This window comes from Anolis sagrei, chromosome 2 (genome assembly GCF_037176765.1).
Source record: "Anolis sagrei isolate rAnoSag1 chromosome 2, rAnoSag1.mat, whole genome shotgun sequence".
NCBI lineage: Eukaryota > Metazoa > Chordata > Lepidosauria > Squamata > Dactyloidae > Anolis > Anolis sagrei.
The window spans coordinates 226,692,038-226,715,932 of NC_090022.1; the positions used below are offsets into that span (position 1 = coordinate 226,692,038).

General features: G+C 42.3%; 1 protein-coding gene across 5 annotated transcripts in view; it reads left to right on the plus strand.

The window, feature by feature from the left end:
• Positions 1–228: 228 nt before the first annotated feature.
• LOC132767331 (transducin-like enhancer protein 4) overlaps positions 229–23,895 on the plus strand; it is a 160,144-nt gene continuing 136,477 nt past the window's right edge. For 3 of the 5 annotated variants that reach the window (XM_060762162.2, XM_060762159.2, XM_060762161.2), the window contains exons 1-4: positions 229–1,278; positions 3,320–3,417; positions 4,740–4,803; positions 6,197–6,241. In XM_060762162.2, the coding sequence (XP_060618145.1) occupies positions 1,234–1,278; positions 3,320–3,417; positions 4,740–4,803; positions 6,197–6,241 (252 nt within the window). In that variant the 5' untranslated portion in view covers positions 229–1,233. Of the gene's footprint in view, positions 1,279–2,342; positions 2,502–3,319; positions 3,418–4,739; positions 4,804–6,196; positions 6,242–23,895 lie in introns of those variants that run through there. The other 2 variants (XM_060762157.2, XM_060762158.2) reach the window with 2 other exon arrangements.

Here is a 23,895-nt window from a genome sequence, read left to right on the forward strand (position 1 = left end):
CCCACGTGGGGGACACCCGAGCGGCGCCCCTCCCCGCCGCCGAGCCGCGAGCCCATTTGTCAGCGGCGAAATGATGGGCATTAATACAGAACGGCGATTAATGAGCGGCCGCCGCTGATTGGTCGGCGGCGACGCCCTCCGTGGGAGGAGCCGCCGAGGGGGGAAAGAGGCAGGAGGCGAAAGCGGCGCCGCGTTGCCTGACGGGATTGGTAGTGCGTCGCTTGCTTTTCTCTGGCGTCTAAGCGAGGTGGAAGACTACGTTTCCCAAGATGCTCGGCGGCAGGCTGTCCTCCCGATTGTTGTGAATATGTATCAGAATGTTAATGACCCGCCGCTGCTAAATTTGGTCAAAGGAGTCACCTCGCCAGAGAGTGTTGTTAGAGCGGTTCCGAGCGGAGGGGCCGTTTCGGGGCTGCCGCTTCTCCTTCCTCGCGGTCGATATTGTTTTCCGCGCCGCTGCCGGCGAAGAGTTGGAAGGGAACGCGCGAGGACGGAGGAGGACGGAGGACGGGGAAGGGGAATCAACAACTCCATCCATCAAGATCGCCTTTCTTGTTTGGCTTTTTGAAAAGGAAGGAAGGAAGGAAGGAAAAAAAATAAAAGAGGGAAGGAAGAAGTGTGTGCGCGCGCGTGTGTGCCTGCGTTGCCTGCGCGCGGGAGGGAAGACCAGCCCCACAACAAAAGGGGATTGATTGCGCGGAGAGGCGCCGAGAAGAAGCCTGGTTGTGTTTACAATTTCGGGGATTCTTGCCAAGCGAGGAAGGGATCGGGGTCGGCGAGGAAGATCGATAAAAGTTTTCCAAACGGCGAGGAAGAGGCAGCCGAGCCCGGAGCTCAGCCCCATCGCCGGGAGGAGGACGCGGAGCTCGTCGGAAGGCTCGGACGCGTGTCGGGAAGGAAGGAGGATGCCGCGGGGCCAGTGATCGCCCCCGGGGAATGTGGCACGGGTCGCCCCTTGCTGCCGAGGACAGAGCCGCCGCCTTCCCCTCTTCCTCCTCCTGCTCTTCCTCCTCCTCCTCCTCCTCCTGCCCCTCTCCGCCGCCGCCGCCTTGTGTCCCCGGGGCTGGGAGCGGGCGGGCAGAGCCGGAGAAGGCGCCTCTTCCTCCTCCCTCCATGAGCTGAGGCCGGGCTTCTCCTTTTTGTCGCTGCCTCCCCCCCCCCCTTTTTTTGTTTTCTTGGCTGCTGCTGCTCCTGGTTTTTTGCTGGCCCAGAGCTCCCACCCCGGCGGCTTGGATGATTCGCGACCTGAGCAAGATGTACCCCCAGTCCAGGCACCCGGTGAGTCCCGGAAAGAGGGGCCTTGGGGGCGGGGGGGGGGGCAGAGAAAGAGAGAGAGAGAGAGGAGGAGGAGAAAGGGGGGGGCAAAGAAAGGGAGGGAAAGGAGGATGATGAGGAGGGAAGTCCTCCCACTCCTCTTCCTCCCCTCAAAGACTTTGCCTTCAGTCCCCCATTCTCTTCGAATCCCACCCCCCAAATCTTCCCGACACTTGTCCCCAAATGCCGCCAACTCTCTCCTCTATTTCTCCCCTTTTTCACCCCCACCCACTCTGTCCCCACTCCTCTTCCTCCTCCCAAAGACTTTGCCTTCAGAGTCCCCGCACTCCTTTCAGATCCCCCTAAATCTTCCCGACTCTTTCCCCACAAATGCGGCCAACTCTTTCCAAATCCCTTCCATTTCTCCCCCAGTTTCATCCCCCAAATGCCCCCCTACTACACTGCCCCAACTCGTCTTCCTGCCCCCCAAAGTCTTTGCCTTCAGAGTCCCCCCCATTCCCTTCAAATCCCCCCAAAAATCTTCCTGACTCGTTCCCCCTCAAAATGCCGCCAACTCTCTCCAAATCCCTTCCATTTCTCCCCTAGTTTCACCCCCAAATGTCCCCCTTCCAACTGCCCCCACTCCTCTCCCCAAAGACTGTCTTCAGAGTCCCCCCACTCTCTTCAAATCACCCCCAAATCTTCCCGACTCTTCCCTTCCATATGCCGTCAACTCTCTCCAAACCCCTCCATTTCTTTCCCGATCCCCCCCTACTTTCTTCCACTTTCATCCCCCCTTCCACTGTGTCCCCCCCTTCCTTTCCAACGCCTCGCCTGCCAAGCCCACTGCCGACCCCCCTCGGGAGAGGAAAGAGACGACCCCCCCTCCCCTCCCCGCCGCCCTTCCACGCAAATGAGGCCAAGGCGGGAGGAGGGGAGAGTTGGGTGAAACAATTGAGTTGTAGCCATTTTCTTATTGTTGTCTTTGGCTTTTGCGGGCTGCGCCGTGTCGGGAGCGGCGGAGGGGAGGAGAGGGGGTCGGGGGCAGGGTCGTGTTGGGTCCGAAAGAGAGAGAAGAAAGAACGAGATATGAAAGAGGCTTGGCAGGATCTCGCCCCGCTTTGGATGGGTCTTGGGGCGCCCCTTTGTATCGCCTCTTTTGCCCCTTCGATCCGGAGAAAGCCCGGGCCAGCCTTTCCCCTTCTTCAAGCCCATTCCCCCTCTCAAGCCTCCCGAGGCTGCGGATGGTGATCTTGGGAAGAGACTCCGAACCAGACCCTTCAATTAGAGGTTGATAGTGGGATGGGCAAGGCGGGCTCTCTCTCTCTCTCTCTCTCTCTCTCTGTGTGTGTCTGAGTGAGGCAAGGAGCACCCTTGTGATGGAGAGGCAGGAACACTCTCTCCCTCTGTGTGTGTCTGAGACCTCTTCCACATCGCTCAAGGAAATCCCATTATCTGCTTTGAACCGGGATATATGGCAGTATGAACTGAGATAATCCAGTTCAAAGAAGATATTGTGGGTTATTCTGCCTTGATATTCTGGGATGCTGGGCTGTGAGGAAGGGCCCAGAGAGAGAGAGAGAGAAGAGGGCCTTCCACACAGCTCAGCATCCCAGAATATCAAGGCAGGAAATCATTATCTGAGTGTGGACTCAGATAACCCAGTTCAAAGCAGATATTGTTGGATTTTCTGCCTTGATATTCTGGGTTATAGGGCTGTATGGAAGAGCCCTGAGAGAGAGAAAGCGCCCTTCCACACAACCCTATATCCCAGAATATCAAGGCAGGAAATTCCACAGTGTGGACTCAGATAACCCAGTTCTAAACAGATATTGTTGGATTTTCTGCCTTGATATTCTGGGTTATAGGGCTGTGCAAAGGGCCCAGAGAGAGAGCCTGTATGCGCTTGTCTAGTGAGCTTTTTAATAGCTCTTTTCATTAATGATGTATGGCTGACCTCGCCAGGCGTGTGTGTGCGCGCGTGTGTGTGTCTGTGGTGTGTGCGCACCCAATGGGCCAGCAGAGGAGTAATTAAACCATTTCCCCCTCTCCCCACCTCTTCTAGGCACCGCATCAGCCTGCTCAGCCCTTCAAATTCACCATTTCGGAATCCTGTGATCGGATTAAGGAGGAGTTTCAGTTTTTGCAGGCTCAGTACCACAGGTAATGAAGGATGTGTTGACTTTTTCCTGATCTCTCTCTGTTTGCTGATCGCAGCTTGTCCCTGACCCACCCTGACAAAGGCATGGAGAGGCATCCTCACCTTTCCCACCCTATCTTTCCCCCTTCCTCCTTTCTTAAAATTGTACACTTAGCTCCAATAAGATCTGTCCCTCCCCCGATGACTGTGACCCCCATTTGCAGGTTTTTCACCCCCAAATCAGCCCTTTTGTCTTGTCATGAAGACTGGTTTGAGCGGGAGGCGGAGACTTCAGGATATCAAGAGTGTGCTTTGTTGCACCTCAGACTTATTTCTTCACAGTACTTTGAAACAACAACAAGGGCAAATTTTTACCCAAGTGGGAGACGTCCTCCCAGAAAAGGTCCACCTGTGGCAGATCAGATGCCATGACACAAATGGAGAGCAGGAAGTGCAACCAAAAATACTTTAAAGCAGGCATGGGCAAACTTGGGCCCTCCAGGTGTTTTGGACTTCAAGTCCCACAATTCCTAACAGTTTGCCCATGCCTGCTTTAAAGAGTTTGCAAAACAGTTGTGGGTGAGTCCTGTCCCCCCAAATTTAGGGGCTCAGTACAAAATGATGGTGTTTTTTTCATCCCTTTGGATACTGTACCAATATTGTTTGGGAGGCGCCTCTCCCCTGACCCATCTCCTCCATCCCTCGCGCGTTGCTTTGCGGTGTCAGGTGTTGATAAATTGGAACTGTGTCTGGAGTGTTCTCTCATTATCCTCCGGGTAGAAGTGCTTCTGAGTCTCCTTGACAAACAAGGTCTCCCAAGATTGTTGCGTCGGCTTTTCAAAGCGGGCAGGGAAGGAGAGCGCAAAGGAGGCTTCATTGCTCACAAGATGTCGCTTGTCGAGGCTGTTGTGTTGCTTTCTTTGAAACCTTTTCAACCCTTTCTGGCTTTGAGTGGTTCCTCAAAGTTTCGGGGCAGTCCAGATCACATGTAAAAAAAGAAAGAAAAAAGAAAACACCCCAGCTTATCAAGCAACCTTTTCAGAAGGGAATTTTACAACAGCAGGCGAATTTATGTTTGGCAATTCTCAAGCCTCCTAACAAATCTTTGCTGTGGTTTTTCTTCCTCTCCTTGTCCGAGTCAGAGGCATTTGCTTCAAAACTTCACTGCATCTTGTTGGAGCAGAAGCTTAAATCTGTCAAAAAGGGAAATGATAGAGATGCTTGTTCTTGTTTTTGACTCTCTTAGTATTGCAGTGGCCTCCTGAGATTATAGTCTATTGAGAAGATGTAAACAAGCGACATTCTTAAATACTCAAGGATTTTTTTTTTCCCCTTTCTTGATCAGTCTGAAGCTGGAGTGCGAAAAACTCGCCAGTGAAAAGACAGAGATGCAGCGACATTATGTCATGGTAAGTGAGTGGCATAACAAATTCAAAATGTCTATTGTATGAGTGTGGTCTATGAAGAGGGGAATGCTCAGCTTGCTGAAGGCAGTCAGCTAGCTTATGTTAGCGCTGCTGTTAAGATGAAGGTTCCCTTATGGAAACCCTGGATCTAAAGGATTCTTGCCTGCTTAATATTGGCATCTGTGATGTGAAGTGTTCTTTTGTGAGGCAGCCCACTTGGACCAAGGCAAAGATGTCCCCCAAAGATGTCCTGGTGGCAGAATATCCTTGATGCTTCTCTATAGGAGGAAATCTTTTGAATCCCCTTATCTCTTTCACATGTTGATGAAGATCTGTTTAGCTGCCCAGAGGCAGATCTGTGCTTCCTTATTGCCTTGGAGATGAAAGGTCTCACATCTCGGTTTCCCTGCTTCTGCCTCTCCGTTGTGTGGAATATATCTATGTTTCAAAGGGAGAGATTTGCATGATCAGTGGAAAAGGAGGAGACGGGCTCTTAATGAAGTCTTCTTAAACCTGTTGCTTCTAAACTAGCTGCAGAAGGCTTCATGTTTAATTGAGGATTCTGGCAATGAGAGTTGTAGACGAATTTCCTCATCAGCCCCCAATATCGGTAGACTCGCTTCAGCTGTAATCAGTGTATGATGAAGTCTCTAAACACCTAATTTTCTGATGGATTGTGATGACGCCCAAAGAGCTGTTTTCTCGCTGTTCCTCTGTGCTTATATGAGAAAATAATTGCTTTCTTTATGTGATGGAGTGACTGAGTTTTAAGGAGGACAATAACCTTGAGAGACAGTCTGCCTCCTCGCCAGAGCACAAACAATCCATCAAAGCTTTATATTCTGGCCTTCATCTGTCTAATATGGCTAGTAGCGAGTATAGTACTAACCGGCAGAACTGAGTAACTCTACAGTGCAGAAAAAATATTTTTAAAAACAATACCACATCTGTTTTAACTATGAGATGCTTTGCTGTTTTGTTTCTTCGCAAACCCTGTATTTAATTGTAGTCACTCTATGTCTGTAATTTAGAGATTTGAAGGAGTAGTCTAGTTTCTGTTTCTGATTTATGATCCTATCTCCTTTCTAGCCTTTTCAGCATTTTAGAATCTTAAATGATTGCTGTGGAAGAAATTGTATTTTTGGATGTATCTTTTATGCATTTGTTGGTTTATTTGCCATTTTCTTTATGTTGATATGAACATGGTTTGCTCCTACATTTCCCAGCAAACTTTAGCATGGTTGTTTAATAACTTAGAATTAAAGACAAGACTATTAAAAATGCTTGATATTTGGGAAGATGGATAGCTTGCATAAGCCTTTAAAGGACTACAAACTGACTGCATTTGTGTGATTACAAGGTCTAAAATAAACCCATTTTCCTTTCCCCCCCTTAGTATTACGAAATGTCGTATGGGTTGAATATAGAGATGCATAAGCAGGTAGGCAAAGTATTCTCTCTCAACATTACATTTTGTTTACTATACTTGTTTCCTTTTCATGTGTTTGTAATGTGATTATGATGCGTCCATTCAATGTAACAAAACGGGATTCTTTCAGCATGAGATAGGAGCCTATTCTTGGCATTGTTGGCTCTGATTTCCTGCAAGTCCCCCCCCCCCCACCCCGCATTTTTTTTGCAGAATCCTGAGAAAAACCTGTTACTGTATAATAGTTACTTTTCCCCTCCTTTGATGTATCTACTGATTGCAAAATCAGAATAATAGATTCAAGCTTTTCAACTTGCTATCTGCTATCTTGAAGAACAAAGGTAGACAAATACAGATTAAATGGCTCTGAGGTCAGTCTATGGTGAAGAGATGGTTGTCTTCATTTCACTAAATGATAGGTGGCTAGGCTTTTTAAGGCTACATAGATAGATAAAAGAAAATGTTTGCAAAATGAACCAGTCATTCTCAAGAGTTATTGAAGTGGACCTTCCAAATGAACCTCTTCTGAGACACAACCTTGCGATGCTGTAGGCTAGCAGTTAGGCCAAGATTAGTAGATGAGATGTTCTTTCTTGGCGATTTTCTTGAATGGTCTTAACTTCCTGGTGGAGAACTGAGAATGGTTGGCCTGTTTTCCAATGAGAGGGGTTTCCCCTTGTGAACGTATTTTAGGAAGCGTTGATTGATTTAATTTTCTCAAAACTGTATAGTCTGGAAAGAAATGGTAGAACTGAGTTACCTATTTGTGATCAGTACTAAAATGTGTACTTGAGAAAAGTTGCTTTAGGAATTAATATATCCTTTCATAGTTCCTATATTTACAATTTAAAAGACTCATCGATGTTGCAGACCTCTTAAGTAGGCAGAATATTGATGTCCTCCCCTGTGTTTTGTACCTAAAATACTTTATTTTATGCCTACTGAATTATGTAAACATATGCTAGCATGGAAATATGCAGATTGGAACCTTTCAGATTTTGGGGAAATGTGCAGACATCCATAGGATTGACATTAATATTAAGATTAGTAAGTGTGCTCTATTTTGGAACAACTAGAAGAGTCCAATGGGAGAAATGGTGTAGGCTTTCTTTATAAAGACCTTTAAGTATTTAAATGGAAATACCCTTGTGATAAAATTGGTGCCAAAAGCACAGTTGTGTTTTTTTTGGGGGGGGGGGGGCATTTTAATATATATAGATAGATAGATAGATAGATAGATAGATAGCACTTATGAAGCAAATCGGTAGCCAAAAGTCTATTGTATGAACTTGCCACATGGTTCCCATGGGTTTTACAGAATATCTGTTTGTTCTGCAGTTCACTTAGAATAATTAAATACAAGTATCTAGACTTTAAAACATGTTAGGGGGAAACCCATCTAGATGTGAAATAGGTCACTCTACCACTAGGGATAGAGGAGAATTGGAAAATCCTTGTATGTTGGCTTTAAAAAAGAAAATCAAGTATTTGACTTTGGGGAAAAAATAAGCACTTGGGCTTTCTGAGAAAATTGTATTTAATATATAAATGTGCTGATTTGGAAAGATGGAGTTTAATTAGAATATCATTTTTTCCCTATTACTGTCATTTCTATTCATGTTAGTAATGTAAACACTCCACCCTCTCACAGCATACTCCTTAATACTTTTTTTATCACATGCTGCTGACTCTAATGAAATGCAACAAAGAAAGTGGTTCATGGAGCTATCATTTTGAAAAATCTTATCTCTTCATCTCTGTCTTCATTGCTGTGTAATATGTGAGCTCGGTAATGAAGCTCGTGGTACATATTCACCCGCCCTGTGGCTCTGAAACTACAGAATATTTCCCATCTGATGTCATGGCAGTATTGAAAGCTTCATTGGTGCACAGACCCATTTCTGTGGGAACAAAACCTTCAGACCTCCACCTTTTCTAATACATCAGTCTTGCTCTTCCTTCCCCAATGCCGTTCTACCCGCTTGGGGCTGTGTGACTGCTTTGGGGATTATTTGTGGGTTTTGTTCTTATATTCAATCATCAAAATCCTAGGGGCAGATTTATCACATTATGGGACACTTACAGCTCTCCAAACCGCCTACTTATTATATTTCCTTTCCCTCGGCCTCCATGTCTGCCTCTCCCTGCCTGCCCCCACCAAAGCACAGAGGCCTATCTATCTTTATTTGTTTTCCTAGGCAGACAGCCTTGGTTCCCCTTAGCTCCTTTTCCAGATGTAGATGCTGGATGCCCTTGTAATGGAAAGCAGGCAATAATGCAGTGAAGTTGCCCTCCGGCATAATTGGGCCTAGTTCTCAAGATCAGGTTAGGCTTATTCGCTTATTAGATTTGCGTCTCGGAGGGTTCAAAAGCAGGGCTCCCTGGAGTCCCCGAAAGTACCCTAGTAATTGGTGGCCCTGATATCATCGGAAACCTCTGTGTATTTTTTTTTTGTTAGAGCGTCTGTTCTTCTTGGCTGCTTCCAGCCGCGGAATATTTATTTTCCGAGGAATTTTTCACTGGAACAGAAAATGATTGCTAGGATGGAGTCATGACTCTGTGATTTAGCAAATTGATAAACGGAGAAATGTGCAGAGGTGTGTGTGTGTGCGCGTTCATGCCTTGGGGTAGGTTGGGGGGCTGGAGAAGCTGTGATGAGGTTTATTTCCTCTCCCCCCTTTTGCAAGGCTGATCATCAGTCATCCTATGTTGATTTTGATAGAAGACTATTAAAGTGAAACCTATGGGGAATTTGTCATTCTGAAAGGAAAGCTAATGTAATTAGTACCAATTAAAGTACATTTAGTAAATTGGATTTAATCTTAATTAAGCCTGCATAATGTTGCCAATTTTTAACAATTATGTTTGAGAACATAATTAATTTAGATTTTGGTAACTGAGTAAATAGCATTAGACTGATAGAATTAGTTCATGGAATTATTTTGGGTTTTTTTAAAATAAAAAACACCCAACAACACTGGTGTGTGGCATAAAATCTTTCATTTTAAATTTGTTTGTGGCACTTGTTGCTAAGATCAATATATTGAAGTAGATATATTAGGAGGCGCCTGAGGAATGTGAAAAATGTAATACCTCCATATGGTCAGTTGTTAATCATGAATATTCTTATAGAGAAGCAAGTGCCTTGAACCCTGCAGGATTTATTCTCAGTCAAGACTGCTCACAATTGGTTGGTAGATATATGCAACAGAAAATGGAATGAAAAATGAATTGATGTTTAGGGTTGGATATATATATCCTTTTCATCTTGCCTAAATCCCACTGTGTTATAAAAAAAATCAGTAACTCACAATGCCGAGTAATTATTTTCTAACTGTTTGGATTCTATTTCTGTTGATAATTCACTTTGTTGATTATTACATGCATAATAATTTCATCAAGTACTGGAAGTCTTTTACTCAGATGTTGCTGCTTTATAACATCCGAATCAGCATTTGGCTGCAGATAAGACTTATGAATAGGGTCAGTGGGAAGTTAAATTGGATGGAAATATCATTCTAGTTTTTTTTCCTGACTTGAGAACACAGCATTGCTTTGTTCTTCAGCACAGTGTATTGTGTAGTTCAAAGAATTCTCAATCAGATCTCTGTTTCCGATATATTCTTTTTAAAAGGAAGACTAGACCTTGAAACCGGCTAAAAGGAATGACATTGGTGTGTGTGTGTATGTGTGTGTGTGTTAAATTTCAGGACAGGTCTTCTCCTCCCTGATTCCCTCCAATCTATGTAAATTTTATTACTCGTCTTGGACAACAACCATTTGAGTGCTGCTAAAATATTAATTGAGTAGAAATGAAAGGGCCCTGGCCAGCTGATAGGGTATCATAATCGTAGCTCCAGCAGTCGATGGTAAATGATGATAAATGGCATTAGGAACCTTTTAGCAAACTGTAATAACTACAAGGAGGGAAGTGGTATGGATTTGCATTATATCTGATACCCTCTGGTACCAAGTGGATTGCCAATACTGCTTGTTTAGCATTTTCTAAGGGCAATAGGATATTGATTTCTGACTTACAAGGAACAGCTCTATTTTCGCCATTGAAAAGTATTGCAGGTTGTTAAGAAGAAATTGACTTGAAGAGGCCTGACTGCTGCCCATCATGGAGCAAATAAAGCAAAACTGCCGAAGCATGGTGGTGCAGTGAGATGGGGCCCTCAGCAATTTGTTGCTATTAATTTACCATGCTCGACAGCAAATCAATCGGCATCTACTTCATCTGCTGGAGAAAATGCTGTCCAGGGCAGATAAAAGGCCTGGCGTAGTACAGGGAATAGACTGGATTGGCCAAACAGAGGCTGCAGTTAATGTGTAAATAAGTGAAATCAAGGCCGCTGTTGCAGAGGAAGCTGTTTTTAATTAGGTTGGGGGCTTTATAGGGAGCTATTTAAGAAAGGAGCACAGAGCTGGGAGGGAGGACAATTTATTGCTGACTGGGTTAATATATGGCTTGCATGACATCCTAGCCTCACACCTCCCATACTGCATGGGCTTCAGCATATTTTTCTTCTAAAAGTCTCATTTGTTTAAACCTGAGTAAAGCTTGGACTATTTTTCATCTCCATGGCTCTTGGATGTTTGTATTGAGAGCTGTTACTTTGTTATTCTTTGTTTGTAGTATGGAGTTGGTCAGAACTTGGCATGTTTACCAAAGACTCAGAAGGAGGGTGGTCAATTTAGATCCTCATGTTATTAGACTCCCCAGCAGCCTTAGCTAGGATAAGCAATGGCAAGAGCTTATGGGAGATGGATTCCAATAATTTGGTGTTGTACTCTGGCGTTGCCTGTCTTAGCATCAGATCCTCTCTGGGAAGGAGCTCAACAACCACGACCCATCTGTATCAGTAGCCATTGATGGATACTCAATAGTATTGGCCAAGATTTGACCTGTCCATTGCATGCTCTTGAAATATGCACACTCCTTTTTCCAGCAGTGGAGAAACCCTTCCACTCTTGGTGGCATGAGGCTGATAAGAGACATTGTTCATGAGAAAAAGGAAAAAGGTAGAGAAGCAACTGGTGGATGCTAATAGTTCTTGTTTCTACATATTTTCTACATACTGTTTACCTGCCTAAAGCAAATTATTGCAGTTAGCAGTGGTTCCTAGTAGTAGGCATAGCTATATGGGCTGAATAGACTGGAGAGGAGATGCAGACGTGACAGCCACTTGGCACCCCAAGTAGCAAGTGAAAAGTTGGCCAATTCTGGTGATTCTGATGCCATTGGGATGATCAATCTTCTCTGGACTGCAGCCTGAATGCTAAAGGAATCATTCAAGGTCTTTAGCCTAGTCTGAATAGGGTTCAGCACCTTGGATAGCTCTTCTAAATTTCAGGCTAAAGCCAGAGCAGTATAATGAAATGACATATAACGAGCAATAATTAAATTGTCACTCTCTGGCAGAGTATACACTCAGCCCTTGGTATCCATGGGGAGTTGGTTTTAGGATACCAAAAATACCAAAATACATAGATGCTCAATTTGTTTATATGGACACCTCTTCCCCCCCCCCAAAAAAAAAACCCTCTTCCAGTTTGTAATTTCCTACCTGCCTAACCCTTCCTAACCCTTCTTCACATAAGACTTGCAAGTAATAGGTCTTTGTAAATGCCCGTGGCAGGAATACACGGAGCTTCACCCAAGGTCTGATCCTTGAAACACCTATGCATCCAGTAGGACTCCATGGAAGGACTCCATCCTGGGATTGACTAACACCACTGCCACTTCCCCTGGGCCTCCTTCCTGTTCCTCTGCTGGGCAGATTGGCCTGGACCTTCACCAGCCTTTCCCTGTGGCTGGTGGCAATGTAAGTGTAGAGATGAAGTCACCACAGCTACTCATTTGGTGCCCTCTTTTCAACTTATAGACTGCAGCAAGACTCCCTATTTTTTTGTTTAGTTCAATATTTTTGAGTTATGGATCTAGAGGACTGACTGTATGTGGTTTTCAAATAGACAGGCTATTAATAATGCACAGGAACTCTGATGTGTAAAAGGATTTCAGGTGAACACAGTTGTCCTTATGCATCATTTTGCTGAGTTTGAGTTATTCTGAAAATCCTCTGTGAATAGGCACTTAAGATTTAGGTGGTGGTGGTGGGGGGAACCAAACTCCTGTACTTTCAAGCAGCTTGCATATTGGAAGATCTCTGTATTTTTCTTTACATTCTCATTGTATAGCTTGCTAATTGGCAGAAATTCCAAAAACGTTTGTGTCAAGTCTTAAATGGCATCCCTGTTTGTTTGACCTCCTGACTATCCCTTTGTTTTGGATTGCAAATGCGCTTGGGCATGTGAGTAGAATTACAAAGTGCATGTGTGCTATATTGATCTGTGGCTGCCGATGTGTTGCCCTCTATTTGAAGGGAAACTGGTGAAGCAACTAGAATTACACTGCTTGAATTTTCTCACCATTTATAAACAGTAGGAAAGATTTAATCGAGATACAAGCAGCGAGGGAGTAATAGTCAGGAGAAGGACTGGGAAGCTTCAAAATAGGATAGACTCGAAGTGAAAATGTAAGGATGGTGGCATCACAGCAGGGTTAAAGAAAACGGGATTGGAGACCTACTTAGAGGTTTTCTATCAAATTTCAAAATATATAAAGCAGCTTGACAAATCAACGCGACAGCCAAACCTTATCGGTCCTAATTTAAGATGATTCGTCCTATACTGTGAAACTGGTTTGGTCAAATAGCTCATTTAGGGGTGCAGTTCACCCCCCCCCCTCTGAGGCTGACATTTGGCTTGCACAGCTCTCTGGCTGTGAAAGGATTAATAACAAATGTGTGTGTGAGTGTGTGTGAGTGTGTGTGAGAGGGTGTTGTTGACAAAATAAGTCCTGCTTTATGTAGGACAGTGAGTTTGACATCAAAAGGGATAAATGTGGGGGACTAGGTCATCCATTTTGTTCTCTGAGATGTGGAGCTACATAATTCTCTATGTAAATAAAGTGTAGTTTTATCTGAGCCACTGGAAACAGTGCTGGGAGGTTAATTGTTCTTCTTTGCTAAAGAAACAAGTTATTAATAAATATTCCTGATTTTCCTTTTAAGAAAGCCACTTTTGCCTAAGATGGAAGATCGTTGTGGCAGATGTTAAGGTTAGAATACTATGCTACTCTTACTAAGGAGTAAGCAACATTGAATAGCATGGGTTTTTCTTAAGACCACAGAGTATATTGTGTGGCATGTTGTTGTACTAATGTAACAAACATTGAGCTTGCCTATGTATTTTGTGTCTTGTCTTTCTTCCAGTGCAGAACCCAAGGCAAATTGTAACATTAAAATAAATACAACAAGAAACCTTACAATATAACCTTTCTCACACACATCATATTAAAACCAAGCAGAGTTAAAATGGTTTGAAATCATGATAAAAAGGGGGTGGGGCAGGTTACAGCACATTCGAACTCATATTATCTGATGGTGAATAAATATATTTCAGATCCCAAGCTGCCAGTTGTGAGGATGACTGAACTGAAGGATATCCAAAGTGATTTGTGTGTGTGTGGATGTATTTATATGAGGATGAAACTATTCTCTGTTTCGTTAAGGCACTAATTTTAGTGCTATCGCATTCTGTTTTACATAAGCCTTATTTATTTGTACTGCCTGAATTTGAATAATTCGTTTTTCATTTTCTTATAACTGAGAGAATGTGTGTGTCCCACAGGATCCCTGTTTTGTATAATTGGGGAAGCGCTCTACTTCAGGCCATTATATTGTCTAGATATATGAGGAGTCTTTTTTGTAGGATGGAGTTGTAGGTTCTATCAAATACCAGAGCATCTTCATCACTCAGGGCAGCTTCTTGTTTTGTACATCTTTGTTCCTCAGAACAAAGCCAGAAAGCATAAATCACTGATCCATGCCTTCAGACGTCCATAGTCTAAACTAGAGCTCTCCAAACTTTTCATATTAGTGACATCCTTTTTAGACTTTGCATCATTTTGCAATACGGTAATTCAGTTTTATTAGCAAACTGAAGGTTAAACTAACCCCTTATTAGAGATATGGGCACATACATAAATTGTAATGACAAAATATATGTGGGACACAACATATCTCATGAAAAAAATTCAGTTATGTTTTTTAAAAATATATGATTTGTAAGATAATATCACACATTTCCAAGATTTTTGTCATTTATGAGTAACATGTAAATATGTGCAAGAAGTTTTAAAAATATACCACACTAATAAAATAACTACTTAACATTCTAAAGGAAAAACCCTCAAAATCAAGTCTGAGTTGGTAAGAATTCATTCATAGAAAAAGGAGTTGTGAATACTCCTTTATGTGCCAAGGATTGTGGCAGAATTCATCCTGACTCACCCCTTTCCTAAGAGAGCAATTATTTCCCATTAAGAAGTTCGATTCTTTTATGTTTGAGCTGGATTCACTGTCTTACTAAAAGAGATTCCAGCCAAGTTTGTAACCTGGGACTTTACAGAACAGTTGATGCAAGGGAGAAGGCTTTCCTATTCTCATTAGGATAGCGCCCAGCTCATCAGGCAGACGTTGCTCCTGGTTGCATAGCCAGAAAGAGGCTTGAGAAGAACCTGGCTGCTTTCAGCAGGGCTTTGCGAGTGGAGTAGAGGGTACCAGACCTGTAGCAGTGAGCCAGTGGGGTCCCAATACTTTTACTCTGATCCAAGCAGCAAGGGAAGAGGCTCAGCTGTTCTTATTAGGACAGCACCCAGCTCAATAGGCAGCAGGAGCAGGGCAATGATTTCTAGGGAACACGTTGTTTTGCCCTTCTCCATACTTTGTCTCCCAAGCTTTTTCAGCTGACACACCTAGACATTGCAGTCGACACACCAGTGTGTTGCGACACACACTTTGGAAAGCTCTGGTCTAAACACTTATAAAAGTAACAATGGATCATCCATATGTTACATCAGGGATGGCAACTGTTTAGGGGACTGGAGGTGACTTTTCCACACACATCCTGCAAAGAGCCTCCCACCTCGTTATATTGTTTCTTTTTGAAAATGGCAACTGAGAGTGATGTCATATCTCTTTACTTTGAAGGAAAAACTGAAGAAATAAAGGACTGGGACTTTGAGAGGGACTGGGCCTTTGGGGAGCAGATATAGTGGGGTTTTTGTGTTTGTACATTCTGATTGTACATTGTTTAAATGGGAGGTTGTTAGAGGTCTCAAGGCAGCTAGTGATCTTCTTTGGATACCACAAAAGTGGGATCGGCACCCATTGGCTTCAGTTGCCTCCCCAATGCAATATATTCAAGTTTCTGGCCGTGGAGATTATGTGTCACTGAAGATGTAAAGTCACTTGAAATGTCACTTCACAGTTTATATTTGTGACATTGGTGGTGGCAGTTTCTTTGGTAAATGCACAGGATATAAAGATGGGTGTCAATAAGAAGCGGGTCCACTCCTGATAACAGAAGTGTCACTGTGAGAAGGTCCTCCATTGTGCATGTGGCAGGGCTCAGGTTGCATTATAATAGGTGGTCTGTGGTTTGATCTTCTTCACACTCGCATGTCATGGACTCCACTTTATTACTGAAATGATATTTATTTATTTCTGAAATGGTAGGGCTATCTTTGTTTCATTTCTTCTAATTATCATAGGGCCCCTTTGAAGGCAAATAGACTCTGTTTTTAAATTTCAAGTACAACTGTATTTAGAAAGTGTCTGTGCCACTTCTGAGACCAGTCATTTGTATTGCTTCTTTTAGAGAGTACTTGGTTATATCCTTCTGGAGAAAGTTTTGTCTTTCTTAAAAATGTAGTGTTTGTATAGAGCATGTGACTACTCCCCTTCTTTCCTTATACTACAGTGCAGAACTGATCTCAGCAGGTCTAATGCTAATTGGCAAATGCACATCAACTTGTAATGGCAATCCTCTAATAAAAAAAAGCTGCTAATATTCTTCTTAATTGAAGAGTGTAAACATTGGACCAATTGTCAGTACACTGAAGTACAGACCTCAATATTTGTGCTCTCATCTCTGCCAGCAGTGTGAGAGTAACATCTCCCGAGATTAGTATAAGATATTAACAATATTGTGCTGGGCCAGTAATAGGTGAGCTCTGTTCTCAATACATATTGCACAGAGCTATATAAGTCTTTGGATTTGAACAGAACCTTTATCACCCTAGTTGGAAAAAAGTAGTGCTTGTGAAACCTCTGATTTGGCAAGCTTCCTACACACTGTGCTCTATAACTAGGGTGGGGAAAAAAACCACGTTTTCTGTGTAATTCAGTTTAAAGCAATTTGCATAATTGTCTTTGAATAGGTAGTATAACACCCCCCCCCCTTTTTTTTTATTTCCATGTTGTACAAAACTCTCGTTCACTCTCTGCGATGGTTTCGCCAAAGCCATTGGAGTTAATCCAGAACACAAAGGCCAACTAGTTATTTGTGGGCTGCCTTGCAATTTTATCTGCCTCTCAGTGGTCCTGTGAAATTACATTATGGTGTGCAAAGCTTATATTTAACTCAATGAGAGACAGTTTTGTTTTGAAAGCATGTGTGTGTTATACAGCTTAATTACATTTCTCTTTTTTTTAAAAAAAACTCATCCACCATGTTTGAGAACATGTGCTTCAGTAACTGGGAAGTCTATACACCCAGGAGTTGTCTGGTAGATGACAGCTCATAAAAAAGTTCAGACTCTGTAAGCAATCTGGCACTTGATATATGAAGAGGGAGTCTTTGTGAGTACAAAAGTTATATTCCTACTCAAGATCTGTTACTGCCAAGCTGAACTGAAGATCACCTTTTCAATATTTTGCTTGTGCTCTAGTTGGATGATCCAGTTGTGGTCCAAAAATTAGAAATTGGTCTTCAGTTGGATGTTTGGGCGCAAAGCCATTAAAGGTGTGTCATGCCAGTGATACTATTGTACTGCTATGGTTAATGTAATGGATCCCAAATGCATGTTTGGGCCAAAAGATGTGCCCTAAACTCACCACCAATATGAAGAATATTACAGCAACAGTTGAAAAATTGGGTGGTCCCTTGTATTTGGAGAGCTTGTGGTATGAAGACTAATATCATTATGTGAAAGGAAACAGATTGAACTGTGCTGGTTATATGGTTAAATATAGTAATATGTTTACTATAAGTGGTATTTGTTGAAGCTAGTAGTTATCATGTCAATGGATATGGAAGTCAACAGCCACCACTGAGTCTTACACTGTCTGTGATAACCAGAAGTACATTTCATAATCTTGTTCTTTGAATCACTATTCAAATGGATACAATATTGGTGGTACCTGGTAACGTTCATGGTATTATTCTCTTTCCACAGAAGTGACCATTGCTAATAATAATTATTTTTGATGAAACATGTATATGGTACCCAAAGAGTTAATATTATTGATACATCCCAGCTGCATTCATTACTGTTCAAGAAGTGGTGGTTAATATGAAACTTCAGTAAAAGAGAACATGGTGCATAGAGAGAAGTGCTACAAAAAAGATAATATATTTACAGAACTTTAAAAATAATAGGCCAATCTTTTCCAATTTAATGACTATATTTTTGAAGCTGGAAATTGTCATGCTTCCCTTTCATGGAAATGGTACAAGGAAAGATGATATATGTAGCTATTGCAAATAAACATATAAACTTCCTCATAACACTCTGTTGCTAGATTTGTTTAAAATACATTTTAATTATGAAGAATACAATTGTGGTGATTTGGATTAATTTTGTACAAATAGTGTTTTATCTTTTTTCTTGTCCTCATAGTGACATCTAATGAGATATCCTTATTTAAAAAGTCATATTTCCCACAGTTAAATTCAAATTGTAGCTTTGTGGTCACAGGCAATTGTGTAGGATGCAATTGAGTGTTCTTCTTCTACTCTAAATATGCACAGTATTTCTATTAATCTCAATTATTTTGGGAAATCTTTTCTTCCACTTGGTATTTATTTGAAAATTCAAGTATATTTTTGTGGGCTGATTTCAGCATTTCCCCCACTGTCAGTAATAGTGAAAAGGAAACTGGTATTTCCTTTAAGTCATCTTTTTTCTAGTTATTTTTCTGTGTTTGCATATTGCAAGAAATTTAAGGAAGTGTAGAAATGATCAGTGATGCTCATCTTAATATTGTGCAAATTGCCAGATGTTATCACAAATGTACAATTATGAGAGATGAAATCTGGGTAGGTTAGCCAGACGTGTTCTCAGGCTTTCATGTGACTCCTGTGGTGTTCTGAAGTCACGTGCCTTTTAGCTACTTTCTGGCTGTTTCCTTCCATAACTCTGCAGTCTGCCTAAGCAGATATTTTGAATGTTGTATTAAAACAGCCAGTGATTGACAAATGTGCTTGGAAATGCAGTATTAATTCTAAATTCCCTGTTAGGCTAAGGATCAAGCAAGGTAATGTTTTAAGAACCTAGTTAGGAACTCCATTATGCCTAGGTTGAGCATCTGATGAGAGGACCTGCCTCCATCCTTATTGTCACTGCCTTTATCTCAGAGAGAAGAAGGGACAGGCACAACTCCATCGTGCCTTGACTCAGAAACAGATGAAATGCCCCTCTCTATCCCAACTGCCACTGCCCTGACCTCAATGAGAATGAAAAGCAGGCAGAGTTCCGACATGCCTTTGCCCAAAAGCCTATAAAAGACCCCTCCTTCAACCCAATTGCCACTGCCCTGAAGGAGCGAAGAAGAGGCAGACACAGCTCCATCATGTCTGGGATCAGAAGATGAAAGTTCCTCCATCCATCCCTGCTATCATTGTCCTGGCCTTGGAAAGAGAGAAGAGCATCCGGCATTTGCTGAACTTAATCCCCTTGCACTCTGCTACCCCCCTTTCCTTATATGAAACCTTGAGGGCAGAAAACTATCAAATGAACAATTTTAAACTGTTTGTGAAAAGTGGCATATACATGGGTGGCATTATATCAGTAATCAACAATTGTCCCTGTAACTTATTAGTGAAAAATCTTCTGTGTGGCAAGGTGCTGACATGCGCAAAAAGATGCTATGTTTACATACAGCTAACAGTTGTATGTTACATTCTTTGTTTGATATAACAAGCAGCTCCACTGGCTTCCAACAATTTCTGGGTTCAAATCAGGGTGCAGGTTATTACCTACAAAGCTCTATATGCTTCAGGTGCAACCTATCTTCGAGACTGCATCTCTTTCTATGAACCAGTGCGGGCTTTGAGATTGGCAGGGGAGGCCCTTCTTTTGCTTCTACCATTGTCTCCAGTGCGGCTGGTGGGGACGAGAGGGAGGGCCTTCTCTATAGTGGCTCCCCAGATTTGGAAAACCCTCCCAAAAGAGATTAGGTTAAGCCACACCCTTGACTCCTTCCAATCCAGCCTAAAAACATGGATTTTAAGCAGGTTTTTTTGCCTTGAGTAGGCTGAAATGGGCCTATATGAAGTTGATACTTTAGCACTTTAGTTGTGGACTGAAGGCAGCTAGTCTTAGCTTACAGATGGTCTGCATTTAAACTTGTGATATGTTTTTATATGCATGTACCATTTATGTTATACACCACACTTTAGAACCTTGTAGGCTGCCCCAAGTCCCTTTTGGGAGATGGTGGTGGGATATAAATAAAGATGATGATTATTATTAAATCAAATGCTAGTTCAAACAGCTCTGATTCCAAAGTGAGGCTACTTCCTCAGGTAGCAGATGCTGGGAAGCAGCGAATACAGTCCTGCAGCTGATCCTTTCAATTGTCTTGCCCTACTTTTGGTGCTCCACTGTATGTTCTGTATTCTCAAAGCTTCTGGTGTGATGGAGGAATTGGCAGTGCTGGTATAAGGTTCAGTGCTATTCCATTTTGGTTGGGAACATGAACTTGAACAACTGCCATCTTGCCCTTTGCAGCGCAGATATCTTGAGGGGAACTAACCATTGAAATCTTATCCTTTGCTAAGACCAGGGTTCACCAGCCATCCTCAGACCAGGTTTCATAATTTATCCTGTGAGTTTTAAGCAGAGCCCAAGCCTTGTTAAAGTAAACAGAACTCTGCTAGATGATTGCCTGTTTCTCTTTCAACTCCCAAATCTTCAGCTTTCACATTTTCTCCTACCTTATTTGGGCAAAGGCATGGAAAAAAAACTAACTAGAGTGATGAGTTGCTACTAACCAGCTATAGACTGCTTGCATTGCCAGTAAAGAAACAGTAAATAAGGCCTGCAGCGATGCTGTGGTTAATCCATCAACTGTTTCAATTGCATCCTTAGGCTTGGGATGCAGATTTACTGTCTCAGAAAAGCACTTCTGAAAGCAAAGGGACTCATTTCTCCTTGGCTTTTCAGAGTTTGAACCCCCAAATCAACAAATCAAAATACTACAAGACCAGCATACACTCTCTGGAAAGACTTAATAAAATATTTTAGTACTTGTAAGCAGTGACAGGAAAAGCTGTTTGGAAATTTAATACCACAGAGGGATGGTGAAATCGAATTTTTAAAATGTGTGTGTATATATTTGTATGTATATGGATGGATAGATAGATGGTTACACAGACAGACTGATCTCTGTCAGCTATCACTCTGGGCTGTGTACCGAAGGCAGTAACATAGTATATTTTGAATTGCAATTACTGCTTGCTGAGGGGAGGAAAGACTAAACCCAAGGCCACTGGGTCTTGCCACCAAACTGCCTTTCCACCTGTCTTGCATAGATAAAATGGGTTCCAGAAGATTAATGTCACCATTGAGAAAGCCTGAATCACTCCCGGCTCCCTCGGCTGTGTTTCAATATTGTTTTTATTGGAAGCATGGTGCGGAGAAGTTCAGCAAATGCAGCTTTTCCAATCATTGCATTAATATGAGAAATCTTGGGGCTTGAGACTAGATAAAAGTTGGATACTAAATACAAAAAAGTGGTGCACTTCTTGAACCTCTCACTGGCACTCATTGGGACAGTGGGAATATTTTTGGATTACAACTACCAGAATCCCCCAGCTAGCCAAAAAGTTCTACTCCAAAGAAGTAACTTTTCCAGGATTTTCACTTGTGCAAACATTAGTCAGACGTAACAGTGACGAAGATGCCTTCTCCCTGCTTTTAAAATTCATTTTAACAAGCTTTGATTGCTTTTTCAATAAATATTTGATAATGGGAGCTACTGTCTTGAAAAGTCAGAAAGGACCATCTGCTCTGATAGCTGAGCAAGTAGTGATCAAAAGTGGGATTTATTTTTAATATTAATATATGTTTTTGTTATTTGCCATCCCATTCCCTTTGACCTATGACGACCTTATAAATGAGAGACTTCCAAGTCACTCTGTTATCAACAGCCCTGCTCAGGTCTTGCAGACTCAGGGCCATGGCTCCTTGATTGAGTCTACCCATTTGTAATCTGGTCTTCCTCTTTTCCTGCTGCTTTCCACCTATTTAAGCATTATTGCCTTTTTTAACGAGTCATGCCTTCTTGATATGTCTTAAGTAAGATTCTCTTAGTTTAGTCATTTTGGCCTCTAGGGAGAGTTCAGGCTTGATTTGCTCTTGGACCCATTTATTTGTGATTTATTTAGTTAGATGTACCCAATAGTTAGTGTTTCAGCATATAGTCCCTAGGGACAAATATCCATATATTATCCTATTCCAGTCAGAAGCTCCAGTAGTTCACACAGGGACATGGCCTATTCAAGGTTGAAGCACATAAGATAAAGAACAGTCTTATTGTTTTTGTCACCTCTGCATTCAGACAATCAAACCACAGAGAAATAATCCACGACACCAGTGAGTCTTTTCTCTTTACATGCCTTCTCTTCCTCTTGTAACAACCAAGTGAACGAAATGTGAAAGTTTCCAATCAGGATTTTAAATGATGGCTAGGTTCTCAAGGGAGTAACTAGACTTTGATTAGTTCTGAGGCAAGTAGGAGCTATTGTTAATCATTTTGTTCAGGTCAAAAGAAAAGGAGTTCTATGTGCATGCAAAACAAGAGCATAGAAACATTATCATTTGGAACATAATGTATTTACTTGATTCTAATGCTCACCTTCTTTGATTAAATTACCTTCCCAAAATTAGGGTGTGCATTAGATCTGTGTAATATGGTGAATATTTTTGGGGCTTTCAGGGATTTGAAAACTGAGGTGCAAATTAGATTCAATGGCTCATTAGACTCGAGTAAATACTGTAGTTCCCAGGAACGGGGACACTAGTTGTTGCAATCCCAAAAAGCAACTTTTTCAAGCTCTAGAAAAAAGGATCATACATGTGTTGACATCTTGCTTGTGCCAGCTTCTTTGCTGAAATGCACTGTGTATATTAAGACTACAGTCATGTACATACAGTATTTGTTATTAGCTCTTATTAGCCCAGTGTGGAACACATCTCACCACACTAAAACAGTGGATGTGGCTCTTAATGAGACATGCCGCATTATCACAGGGTGTCTGCGCCCTACACCACTGGAGAAATTACACTGCTTAGTCGGTATTACACCACCTGACATCCACCGGGAAGTAGCAGCCAATAGTGAAAGGACCAAGGCAGAGACATCTCCAGCTCATTCTCTGTTTGGGTATCAGCCAGCACGTCAATGACTTAAATCTAGAAATAGTTTTCTAAGATCTACAGAGACACTCGCTGGAACACCTCAGCAAGCGAGAGTCCAAAAGTGGCAGGCTCAAATCCAGAACCTCAACCTATGGCTGATACCAAATGAGAGACTCCCCCCTGGGCACACAGAGGACTGGGCAACTTGGAAGGCGCTGAACAGACTGTGTTCTGGCACCATAAGATGCAGAGCCAACCTTCAGAAATGGGGCTACAAAGTGGAATCCACAATATGCGAATGTGGAGAGGAGCAAACCACTGACCACCTGCTGCAATGCAACCTGAGCCCTGCCACATGCACAATGGAGGACCTTCTTTCAGCAACACCAGAAGCACTCCAAGTGGCCAGATACTGGTCAAAGGACATTTAATCAACTACCAAACTCACAAATGTTGTATTTTGTCTGTTTGTTTGCTTTGTTCTGTTAGAAATGTAATATAATTGACTGGTTGATCTGACACGACAAATAAATATCAAGTTGATATCAACTTATGGCAATCATATGGATGAGAGACCTCCAAGCCACCCTACTATCAACAGCCCTGCTCAGACTCAAGGCCATGGCTTCCTTACTTGATTGAGTCTATAATATAATCTTCCCTTTTTCCTACTGTTTTCTACCATACCAAGCTTTGATATCTGTTTTAGCAAGTTATGTCTCCTCATGATTTGCCCAAAAAGATGGCATTATCAATTTGTTTATCTTAGTTTCTATGAGAATTTGATTGTTCTAGGACCTATTTATTTCTCTCTTTAGCAGTTCAGGGTATCCATACACCTCTTCTTCAGATGTACATGCTAATCTCAGAATAAGTCCTACTGAACCGTATTGAGTGAGATTTAGGGCCCTTACACACAGCCATATAATCCAGAATATCAAAGTGGACAATCCCACAATAACTGCTTTGAACTGGGTTATCTAGAGTTCACACTGCCATATTTTCCAGTTCAAAGCAGAAAATGTGGGATTTCATTCAGCTGTGTGGAAGGGGCCTTACTACCAAGTCAGCGTGCATAAACATATGTTCTGCATTTCATAAATAAATATGTCATGAATAGAATTTAGTTGTGTTTGTTTACCAATGTAATGGCATTCAACAACATACTGGATTC